Here is an 11,736-nt window from a genome sequence, read left to right on the forward strand (position 1 = left end):
AATAAAGTTTAATGGGGATACTTTGTACTTATTCCCTAGAATACGGAATGGATACTTATTCCGTAGAATGGGAGTTCTTGAAGAAGCACATAATGTTTGATAGAGTCGACAGCTTTTCGAAAATCTAGAAGACTTCCGATTGTATATAGCTGGTTTTCAAAATTATTGATTAATTTATCTTTTATGTTTAATGACGCAATTTATGTAGACTTTCTCTTCGGAAACCCATATTTCTGTTGCCTTACCTAGATAACCTTACCTAGATAACAGACCAATTTGGCATTGATGACTTGTTGTAGGATTTTTGAAAACAATGGTAGTACCGATATGGGCCTATAGATATTCATATCATGCAATGACCCACCTTTACGCAAAACACACACTCTAACGACCTTCATTTTATCAGGAAAGTTTCCTGCAGATAAAGAAATGTTACAAATATGAATCAGAGGCGCACTAATGAGGCGAGACACAGCTTTAATCGGCACCGGATAATCTTGACCTGCCGAGGTATTACTATTTAATGCTCGTAACAAGGTAATAATTTCCCCCTCAGCAATCGGAGAAAGAAAAATTGATTTTGTTTCTAAAACCGAAAGATAAGAACCTAAATTAAAGTTCATGTTCAGATGAGAAGAGCTTAAGCTCGAGCAGCTTTCTAAGCTGCTCGAGCGTAGAAAATGGGAGTTAGATTCGTTTGACAGTGCTATATTTGCATATGTACCACCGCCAGTAGTGATATCTGGCTGGCTGACAAATGAGGCTGCCCACTTGTTTCCATATTTTCTTGGGATCACTAGAAAAAGCCGGAAATTTCTGTTCGTGATGACGTAATTTTCCTTTTTTATTGTCTGCTGGCAATCTATTTTTTTTTTTTTTTGTACTGGACCAATAAACTTTCATCCCTTAGTTTGATAAATTTATAATAGAGTTGGTTTTTTTTATTAATTCTTCTAAAAACATCCGGCTTTATCCATGGCTTTCTAGACTTTCTGTGCTTATAGACAGGTTTCAATAGAAATGCCAAATCATAGCAGCGTTTTATTTTGTTTAAAAATAAATCGTACGATATATTGGGACTACTTTCGTTGTAAACAACAGTCCAGTTTAGATTTGATACCACAGTAAAAAAGAAATAATTCATGCTATCGGTGTTAATATATTTTAGTAGAACTGTAATTTCTTGAGCGGTATAATTTGTCTTCTTTTTCATACATGGCAAAAAAACAAAATATCGGCAAGTTGTCACTAAGGTCACATGTTAAAATACCAACAATCGCATTTTGAATTGGCTAGTTAGAAATACATACGTCAATTAATGTTTGAGAACTTGACGTAATTTGTGTTGGAGCGCGTATGACATTTTCACATCCATATGTCTGTACAACATCCAGAAAAAGCCTACGCATAGGGCTTGGGGACACTAGATCTATGTTGAAATCACCAATCAATACAACCGGTAAGTTTAATAGACCAATATATTCAAGAAATCGGTCGATAAAGTTTACAAAATCACGAACAAAGTTTCCACCAACGAAGCAACACCAAAACCGAGTAGCGACAGGCGCCCGTCGAAGTCTCGGCTGTGTTGTTCGCAGAACCATACGCGACGTAAGGGAACTCGAGGAGGTCACTTGGCGTTCTATAACGGGCTCATTGGCGTCTGTCTCGGCGTGGTCAAGCGGTCTTCTGGCTTCTCGCTCGGCGGAGAAACAACTGGAACCGGAAATGAGGGAATTTGTACAAACGCAAACGCAACCGGAGTCTCCCCGCCATAAAGAGCCCCGACATCCACAGGCCGGACCCGTGCACAGCGAACCTCGACGCCGACGACTCAAGAACTCCCAGAGCTAAGCTTCGGTTCCAGCGATTCCGTGGACCAAGGAACGTTGAGCCTGAGCTGCTGCATACCCGAGTCTTTGGTGAGAAATGCGATCGTTTCCTTTCCGAGAGTTAGAGCTTAACCCTATGGGGTCAGTTGTAGGATAGCGAATCGAGCATGTTGATAAGGGTTCTAGATGCTGCATATGAACAGCTCGGTTAAAGAAACGCGGGCGTGTTTTTTTTTCTCCTTTTCTCTCGTCTGCGTTGACGGAGCTCTCTATCCCCATTATCTACTGGGATAAGGAAGACAAATGTTCCAACACTGGAAGACACAGATAAAAATGGAAGATGGCCTCCAGCCGAGGGACAGTCGTTGTTTGTCCCCTTTTTATCTGCCTTTTCTATTCTTAAATCCTTAACCCAATCTCGAATTTTTTTTTTCTTTTTTCGCAAATGTCCATTAGTTTGGCAACAGTCTTTCTTGCACATACGTGCGGAACACCAACCGAAAATTGCGCGAATTACGGATCGTAAAAAAATAATCCGCACCTCTTGTTAAAAAAACAACAACAGAGCGATGCGATCATGTTTATTGTACAGTACAGTTTATTGTACACCCGCACTTGCGGTCTACATGCAATACGTACTACCAACGTTTCCGTGGAACGATTTTCATTTTCATGTTCCATATTTCGTGTGATTCCCGAATGTTTTTCGCTGCAGCCTTCTCTTTTTTCTTCTTCTTTTTCGTCCGTTGTTTGTGTAGATATATTTTTGTTTTGTTTCTTTAGCGAGCTTTGGTATTTGTTCCGAGCGACAAAACAACAAACACTCTTTGCAGAAATATCAACTCAATCTTTGCTGACTATGTTCTCTATGCTTGATATTGAGCGCCATTAACTACTGAAGATGCCTGTGCATTATTAATGGAAGTTAACAGCGATAACTGCAATAAAGGCTGCTAGTGCAAGCTGTAACTGGGATACTAGTTACTCTCGGTGCACCATTTAGTCGCCAAACCTTTTTAGTCCAACTCTCGCAGGAGTCATGGCCCTCTACGGCGCGACGCCCTCCGTTTGCACGATGGCGTTACTGCTGCTTCTCGGCTTGTCAGCGGTTCCCGGAGGCCATGGCGATGATGCTTTCTTCCGGCGGCGTCTTGTGAGTTGAAAGACCTCTTCCATGATCCCTCCAAAAACTTATCTATTGATGACCGAAGTTAAAAAGGAAGAAAAAAAAAGGCTTTGTTCTAGTAGACCGATCACCGACACTCAGTTAGCCACAAAAAGAATATGCTTGTGAGCAAAACAGTGCTGTGTAAGATAGATTGAATGGCCAACAGCTTAGAGCACTAAATAGCCCCAGATTACCAGTCATATTTCATTGGCCAAGTTGGTGGAAGAGACAATGTCGCAGACTGAGCCTCTGCACGACGTATTTGATCTTAACTAAATGGTTCTGCTGGTAAACAAAATTCAATGTTTCTCGTAACTATGACCTTAAAGTGTCGATTAATGTTTGCCCTAATTATCGGCATTCTTGTCAAAACAGCAGACTGGGCGAGTTGGTTCAGAGCGGGGTGTATGTTGCGTTTTCTGTGTGTGCTATTTTGTGCGTTGTGAAGTCGGTGTCAGCATTCTTTTAAACAAGGTCTCTGCTTGAGAAGCACACCGCCACGAAAATGCCAGCCGATAAATTTTATTTAAAATTTTCATCCGCGCAAGGAGTTTACCTTTTGACCAAAAACGTCTTAGGTACTTGGGCGAGCTCGAAATAAACAAAGGCAAACTACAAGTGAGAGCATTGTAGAAGGAGCTCATGCAGGCGACGCTGTAGCAGACGACGCACACTTTCGATTTGCTCGAAACCGCAAATTCCGCCGCGCACAGGTGCCGGAGTCACTGCAGACGCTGCTCGGAGGAGACGGCAGCACCCAAGTCTTGGGCAGACCAGAGTTCTTCAAATCTCCTCGCGAGGACCAGGCCGAAGCCGTCGCCGACCTGCCGTCACTGATGGACGAAAGCCAGCTTCAGGACTGCCACATCGAGGTCCAAGTGGTGAGCTCGCTTACGCTCGGCCTTTTGAGACTCGAGGAATCCGGTCCACTGTGGACGTCGTCGCAAGACGCCTAACAAACCGCTTTTCGGTGGTTCACTTTGATTAGGTCGTTGGTGTCTTCAAAGAAAAACAAAACAAAAAACAGAACAGCCTATTTAACATCGACGTCTATGCGGAGAGCAAGTCGTCTGCTTCTTGCGCAGGAGTTGCGCTGACGTCAGAACGACGCTGAGCTCTGATTGGCTCTGATTGAAAGGACAGTGGGTATACCTCAATGCTAGATGCCTTGAGGTCTACTCACAATCTTTTCTTTTTCGATCAGCCAATCAGGGCAGGGCGTTTCGACATGATCGGAACCGTGGTGCAACAAGCAGACGAACTTACGCTTCGCATGGACGTTTGCAAGCAGGGGCGCTTCGAGAGCTAGTCTGGCCACCGTGGATGAAATACCCTTTGTTTTGGGAGCCTGTCTGGAAACCGTGGGTACATCTCAGCCACTGATCTCTATGACAATTGCTGGATCGCGCTTCCCCGCTTCGAGCCCATTGCGCGATTGAGGCCACCGGCCGGCCATCTTACGAGTGCCGCCGAAGCGTTGTCAAGGCGGCGGTCACGTGACCTTTGCCTTTGTTTTCACGTGACCTACACACGGTAACCATGGTAACTGTCTAGGCTTGACAGCGCTAGAGCATATCTCGTAAGGTGGCCCACGGTGGCCTCATTTTCGGTGCGAGGAAGCGCGATCCAGCAATTGTCAGAGATCAGTAATCTCAGCAAAGCTTGATTATCGCACGACCTACTCACACCAACAGCAAGATGGCGGCGTCCAGAGGCCCTACTTGCAAACGTCCTTATATAATATAGTCACTGGGAGACTAAGAACTGTAGGAAGGGCCTTCAATATACCCTTTTCAAAAGCCCATCAAGCAACATTGGCGGTCGTCATTGCTTGGACACGGAGCGCGTGATTCGATCCGAGTCCTCGCCAACCGCTGACGTCACGCTCGTTTTGAATACGAGCTGAGCCGAGTTCTCGCCGAACGCTGACTCTGCCCTCGTGTCCAATGCATACTCAGAGTGTGTGATCAAGCAACGGCGGAGAGGCGTTGGCGCAGACTTTTGAGAAAGGTCTAGTGTCGCTCTTCCAGCATCGCTGTGATCGTCCTTCCGCGATTGGTCATCAAACACTCACTTTGACATTGAAGTATGATTGTTTCAGCCCTCATCCACGGAAATAACAGCAAAGCCAGACTCTCAACCTTGACGGAGTTGATTTAGGAACGTGATGACTGGGCTAGTTTCTATCAAGCTTTTTACGCACCATCCAGCTTGTCGCTCGTTACTAAAAATCTTGGTCGTCACGTCAGAAGTAGGAGCCATGAGAGGGCGCCGCCAAAACATCCCGTCGTCAATAAAGGATGTCTTTCGAAACATGAGATCTGCAAATGCGTTTAATGCGACACGAATCGACGCTTTAAATTCCTCTTGACACTTCCCTGATTTGTGCGAGAGATGACATCCGTAAAGAACTTCCATTTTACGCCGGCATTTCAGCGAACGGAAACTAACAGAGAGGCTATCTGATTTCGTGAACGTCGCCCATGAGCACGAGAGAAAAAGTCGGGTGGCGCCAACTCAGCGGTTGGACCTGAGCCCGGTGCCGAGTACCGTCCGACTCGGTGATTGGACCCGAGTCCCGGCCGAGCACCGACGCAGCACTCGTGTCCAACCTGTGTCTTCGCTCGTTCTCAATGTAACGACGTCACAATTCTACTGCGCGGGCTTCGATTATTTGAACATTCCTTAGACAAATCCTTTGCAAATCTTTTTTCTATGAAGAAGTCTACCTCGAACAAAGGAAGTTTCCTAACTTTTTAGCCTATGGAATGACGTGCTCACAAACATTCTCAAACTTATGTTTGGTTGAAACAAATGCATTAAGCATTACGCGTAACTTTGCAATCTGCTCAGTACTACCGGTCGCCACGTCTGATCACGACCCAGTTAAGAACCACGTGGTACGTTGCTGTGCTTTGTTTCGCCTGAAGTCCTTGCGCAGCCGACGCTTCGAGCTGACGGGGCCAATCAATCAGACAGCGTCGAAAGCTGACCATCATGTCCTGTACGCGTTCTATCATCGCTGAACCAATCCTATACAATAAAAGGCCCAGTGACGTGCGATTCTGACGCCGTTTGATTGGTCCCATTATCCTGTAGCGTGGGCTGCCTCTCAGTGTGCCACTTCGGTACGCGCATCAAAGCAACGCACCACGGGGTGTCCAACCGGCTTGTGATTGGACCTGGCTGTTCGTTGCTTTGGCTCTATTCTGAGGCGGGACCAAGGATAGACGTGATTATGATTACTGACAGCTTAAGAAGTGCAGGGCGTTGCTTATCACGATCATGCTTCTCGCTTCGTGATTGGGTCTTCGGCGTTCTTGTCGAAAAATGCTGCCACGCTCTGTGTTTTTTAATCAAAACGTGCGTTTCTTAAGCCCATGGCTCTCAAGACTTGCACCCTCCAAAAAAATAACACTTCCGTTTTTTTGTTGATTTTTTTTTGTTTGTTTTTTAAGTGTTTAGGCGGTAATGACTGCTTAAAAAGGAGAAAACCATCCTCTTTCACGCTTTGGGATGGTAAAAGTTCGCCGTTCCTTTCATTTTGTTGCTTACCTTCTTTTTTAAGAGTGTATAAAACTTTTTTGCCAGTCGTCCTTTGTTCGACATAGCACTACAAATTGAACGAAAAAAGACAGACATCAAGTATTGGTATTATAGAACGTTAGTCATTAATCGCCCTTCATACGGCACTGCTCTCTCAAGCAACACCACCTATAATCCTCGTCACATCGAGAAGATATAAAGTTGTGCGCATTATTCACGCGCCGCCCGAAGTGTAGTTCTCACAAGATTTAGTTGTGGGAGGAAGGAACGATGCTTGTGGCGTTCGCAGCATGTACGTCTTGATAAGGTAGCACATGCATTTAATCTAACGAAGACCGGTTATAAGTTATAACGAAGTCGGTTATAACGAAATAGCGGCTACAGCGCAGCGATCGCGATTTCCCATTCCCTTTTGCACTTCTTTATAACCGAAGTCGGTTATAACGAAATAGCGGATATAGCGAAGTGATTTCCGGTTCCCGTTGACTTCGTTATAGCCGGCATCGATAGTATACCTTAGTTCAACACATGAAGGGGCAAATTAGTAACGTTCCGCGAAGAAGACTTTTTTTTTTTTTTTTGCTGCGGTTTTTGAGTTATAGAATAATTAAAGCCCTTTGCACACAGCGCTGCGACGTCGTCAAAGTTAAATCGAGCGCAGACACACACTGGAGACGATTTCTGCGTCAGCGTTTGGCTAGGCCTCGTGTCCGGCCGATAGAGAGCTTTAGGGAACCGTTTTTGACAACCGATACGGTATACGATGGGCCCTCCGGTACGAACTCCGCGTATGAGAGTCTTCTGCGGGAGCGCATGCGCAGTGCGTACCGGAGGTCCCATCGTATACCGCATCGGATGTGCAAAAACGGTTCTCTAAAACTCTCTGATGCGTCGAAGGACATTCGACGGAAGGGCGTTCCAAGGAACGACGTATGTTCCTGGAGAGCGTTCCTTTTAAGAGGAACGGAGTAACGCCGCCGTTCCATCTTACGGCGGTGGAACTGGAACAGAAACTCGCTACGTTTTCGAAGAAACAACAAAAGGAACGGCATTTTTTTTTCATATATTTTAATTTTACATTTAGACTTTTCTTTTTTATTGTCGACTATTTTGACTTCCGACTGCTAGGAATGGGGAGTGTCCGAAAGATGGTCGAGAACAAGGAACTGGAGCAAACGTCATCGAGGCGAACCGACAAGTATAGATCGATGTGGATGTTTTCACTCGCTTGCTTAATTTGTACGGATTATCCGGCACAATGTTTCATTAAAATGCGCCAATTTGACGTTAACGTAACTACACGTTCTAGTCGTGGAAATGTAATGGAAACGCGTTCGTTCCGAACCCCTAAAACTCGTAACGGGAAATCGTTCCAATATTGAAAAGGAACGGGGTTTCGTTTCCGTTTTTGGAGGAACGTGCAAAACAATGATCGTAACGTCATCACCGTACAAAACACTGGTGACAATGTTAGGTGGAGGTAGAGGAAGCTGTTCACGTGCTTCGGATTATACTCTATGCGGTGTTGTCTCAAGGCGCATTCCCCGCCAGAGTTGATCGTTCCCGGCGCATTCCGCCATGAACGCTCACCTTATCTGCCTTTTCACGCCGATACGATCGTTTGACGTAGATGACACTTACCATCTTCTGAAATCCCGAAGGACAATGAAAAAAGCGCGTGCTAGATAAGCTCCCACCTCGCTTATTCCGAAAGCATTTATCTCAAAGCCCCTCGGCAATTATATCAGGCAAGCTTGCTTCTTTTGTCTTTCTCTCTCTCTCTCTCCTTCTCTATGTTCGGAAGACGCGCACACTGTGTGTATACGCTCGGTGCGGTGAATAGAGGGCGCCACGGTCGGCCACCAGTTAGCGCCACTGGCGGCCAAAAAGAGCAAAACTGGGTTGTTCTGCGTCACGGTTCAACATCTGGCTCAGAAGCTCGAGTGCGAGTCGGGTTCAATGAATACAACTTTAGATAACTTGGAAGGAACTCGTGCTCAACCACGAGTTCCAGCCGACCTCGTGATTGAAAGACACGAGTTCAACTCAAACGTTGACGCAGCACTCGTGCACAATTTGTGATCCGCGCTGAACTCCGGTAGGTGGTGTAGAGAATTCCCAATGGCCTTGTTATATATGGGTTGTCCCAAGCGGACCTTCCGCTGTAAAACGAGCCGGAAATATCGGCGCCTTCGCATAGAAAGTTCACACGTTCACCAAGTATACACTTAGTAGTGAGCAGATCAGTTTCACCCTGTGGAATGTCAAGGCGTAGTTGTCTTCCTGTAAAAAAATAAGAACATAAATACTTGCCAAAGTCAAGGATAGGAGCGTTTGCAGATGACCGAGTTAGCGACGCTCTTTACTTGTGGCGCCATCTCCCGATAGGTGCAGCAAGCCGCCATGGCACTCAGTTTTCTGCTCGCTGCACTAATCGGGAGATGGCGCCACAAGTAAATAGCGTCCCTAACTGGGTCGTCTGCAAATGTGCCCATGCAACCTTGTCTTTGGCAAGTTCCTTGCTCTATTTTTTTTTTTTTTTTTTACAGGAAGTGAGCTATTCCTGGCATTTTCACTCGGTAAAAATGACCTGTTGAGTGCACATTGGGAGAAAGCTTGAGATTTGTATGTGCGGGTGCCGATTTTTCCAGAACGTTTTACAGCGGAAGGCCCGCTTAAGACACGCTCTGTTTCAGCTTACGTCCGGCTGGAGCGGATATGCTACGAGCCATAGAAACCAATGCAGGGTCGTATGAGTTTCCCGTGACATTCGAGAGGAAGCGCCGTGACGCGCGAAAAACGTTGTCACGTGCTGCGTTCACAGAGCTGGATTAGCTGTCCTATGGCCCGTACCGTTCACTGCGGCCGAACGTAGGGTGAAACGGAGTATAAGTACGACCTTTTAAAAACGAGATCGCCGGCAATCGTGGCATACCACTTGGCTTCATACGGATCAAGTCTCGTCGGGCAAGTTTTATATCTAGGAAAAGTATTGAGCTTTCAGCGCGCCCTACGCCCTCTCAGGTACGAGAGATCATCGGCAATAGTGGTCGTACCACATGAACAGAAGTGATCAGTACAGTGCAGATTTACGCCGAAAAAACTAACAGCATCTCTCGTTGCAACGTGGACGAAATGATAACCCATGTATTTTCTACAGTTCGGTATTTGTCGCTATCATGTGGATAGCGCGCGTCAAATGCCTTCTTTGTCTACTAGGCTGTGAAACACATCATGTGCACACGAAGCAGCTTTCCTCTGCAAATAACAGGCGCCGTGCGTCCGTCCACCTTAGTGACTCAGCATTTTTTGCCCAAGTGATAACCGCTGGAAAAGTGCATAAGAGCTGGATTTATAAGTATTGGATTGGTGTTTACCTCTTTCTCTCTCTCTCTCTCTCTCTCCCTCCATTTGTAATTATGATTGCAGACGGAGAGACTTCGTGGCCATTGCTCTACCTTGGAACTGATGGGCAAGAACTTCCCGGTGTGCAGAAAGGGCGACCACCTTTCCGTGAACCACCACGAATGTTCCCACGCCTGAGGATTCTCTTGAGACTTGTCCACGTTCGCAAACAACGGCTTAAACTCTTCCACACGGACCTCTGTGTCGGCAACAACAACAATCACGTCGCTCTCCCAATAAAAATGGCACGAATAAAAAAAAAAATCGGCGTAGCGCGTGAAAGGAAGCTTCTTGATTCGTGGTTTTACTACGGCGTGTGCTCGTTCGTATACACCGGGTGTTCGGCAAAAAGGAGAACCATCTTCTTTTTCACCCCAAAAATAAAACTATCGACCAACACACTGTTTACTAACAAGCCCGCGTTTGACCACACCGTGTGTGGGCGTTGCGCGTGGGCAGAAACCAGATTTGTCTTAAGCGATACATCTGCGCATGCGCAGTGACGATAGCAGCGCCGCCACAGTGGCGTGACGTCAAGGATTTGAGCTGGTCTATACGCACCACCGCACGCACAGTCTTCGCCATCTGTATCGGGCTAGCGGTATACTGACCAAACGCCAAAGCTTCCCACTTGCCATTGTCTGATTCAAGTGTGATTTTTAAAAAAAGCTTTAGTTAGAAAATGGCGGCCAACGGGCGTCTGCTATCGACAATGTGCTCCATGTTCTTAGTGAAAATTTCCTTAAATCGTTCATAACGTTTGAACCAGATGAAGGCAAGTTCTCACATGTTGGCAGTTGGTCCCAATCGCTAGCGCTACATCTGGGCGGAGACGCTAGGAGCTGATGGGACCCAATCAGACAGCATGAAAATCACACCATCATTGTGTTATTCGTGTTTCTGCACGTGTTCTATCGTCGCTGAAGCAACCATAAACATAAAAAGGCCCAGTGGCTCGCGCTTTTGACGCCGCTTGAGTGGTCCAACTCACTACTACAGCTGGGAGCCGCGGACCCTCTGGCGGCCAGCAGTGGACACCCTCAGCCAAGACTGGACGGGTCAGAACCTCTGTGCCTTCCCGCCGTCGTGAGAAGATGCGTTGCCAAGTTGCATTCTTTTATGCTTCGTTGTATTTGACGTCGTTCAAAAAGACAAATTATATTTCGATTTGGATATACCTTGACCGGGCCTGATCACTCAGCCGAAAAAAATGCCTAGTCACTGGGTTGTGGACGCACGCAGGGTGTCTCGTATGCTGAAAAAAAAAGCGACTGCGTATGCCCAAAACACAAAACATCATCACGCAGAGGGTGGTTATTATAATAATCTAAAAGTAAACTTTTTTTTTTTTTAATGTAGGGTGTTTTTTTCAACAAGACGCGATAACTAGAAGGACTGAAGTAGACTATATTTTGGGGTAGGCTACCTTTCGGGAAGTTAGGGCTTCGGGGGAGGGGTGGGGTGTTAGTTATCTTCCTGGATAATACGATAAGTGTTCCACCACAGGCGCTTTTCATAAAAGGAAGAAGGCCTTTCATTTTCTCCTTTTGAAAACACGCCTTTCCCTACCGATCCAGCAAACAAACAATCGAGTGGCCCCCGCGTGATAATACGCCGGCCGCCAATGCCAACGACCCGCGCACATTGTCCGTGCTGTTGACCGGCGCGGAAACTATCCGCGGCCCGTCGCGAAATCTGTTCCGTCTCCCACCACGTGAATTCTACGCTCCGCTCAACGCCACGATGGACCGCTGCGGGTGCTATACGAATCGCCTCAGCCAATCA

The 11,736-nt window shown here is 46.4% G+C and overlaps 1 protein-coding gene across 1 annotated transcript; it reads left to right on the plus strand.

Moving 5' to 3' along the window:
* The first annotated feature begins 1,786 nt into the window (after positions 1 to 1,786).
* Positions 1,787 to 10,233, plus strand: LOC8029133. The gene is made up of 4 exons (XM_042286148.1): positions 1,787 to 1,922; positions 2,867 to 2,985; positions 3,714 to 3,881; positions 9,976 to 10,233. The coding sequence occupies exons 2-4, from the start codon at positions 2,872 to 2,874 to the stop codon at positions 10,087 to 10,089; spliced, it is 396 nt and encodes a 131-aa protein (XP_042142082.1). The 5' UTR covers positions 1,787 to 1,922; positions 2,867 to 2,871; the 3' UTR covers positions 10,090 to 10,233.
* Positions 10,234 to 11,736: the final 1,503 nt, after the last annotated feature.

This window comes from Ixodes scapularis, unplaced genomic scaffold (genome assembly GCF_016920785.2).
Source record: "Ixodes scapularis isolate PalLabHiFi unplaced genomic scaffold, ASM1692078v2 PGA_scaffold6__148_contigs__length_123643588, whole genome shotgun sequence".
Lineage (NCBI taxonomy): Eukaryota > Metazoa > Arthropoda > Arachnida > Ixodida > Ixodidae > Ixodes > Ixodes scapularis.

Excerpts from the sequence above, each read along its gene's own strand:
- LOC8029133 (XM_042286148.1), top strand. The coding sequence starts at position 2,872 with ATGGCCCTCTACGGCGCGACGCCCTCCGTTTGCACGATGGCGTTACTG. Across the intron at positions 2,986-3,713 it reads CTTTCTTCCGGCGGCGTCTT|GTGCCGGAGTCACTGCAGAC; the intron begins GTGAGTTGAAAG and ends CGCCGCGCACAG. Across the intron at positions 3,882-9,975 it reads GCCACATCGAGGTCCAAGTG|ACGGAGAGACTTCGTGGCCA; the intron begins GTGAGCTCGCTT and ends TTATGATTGCAG.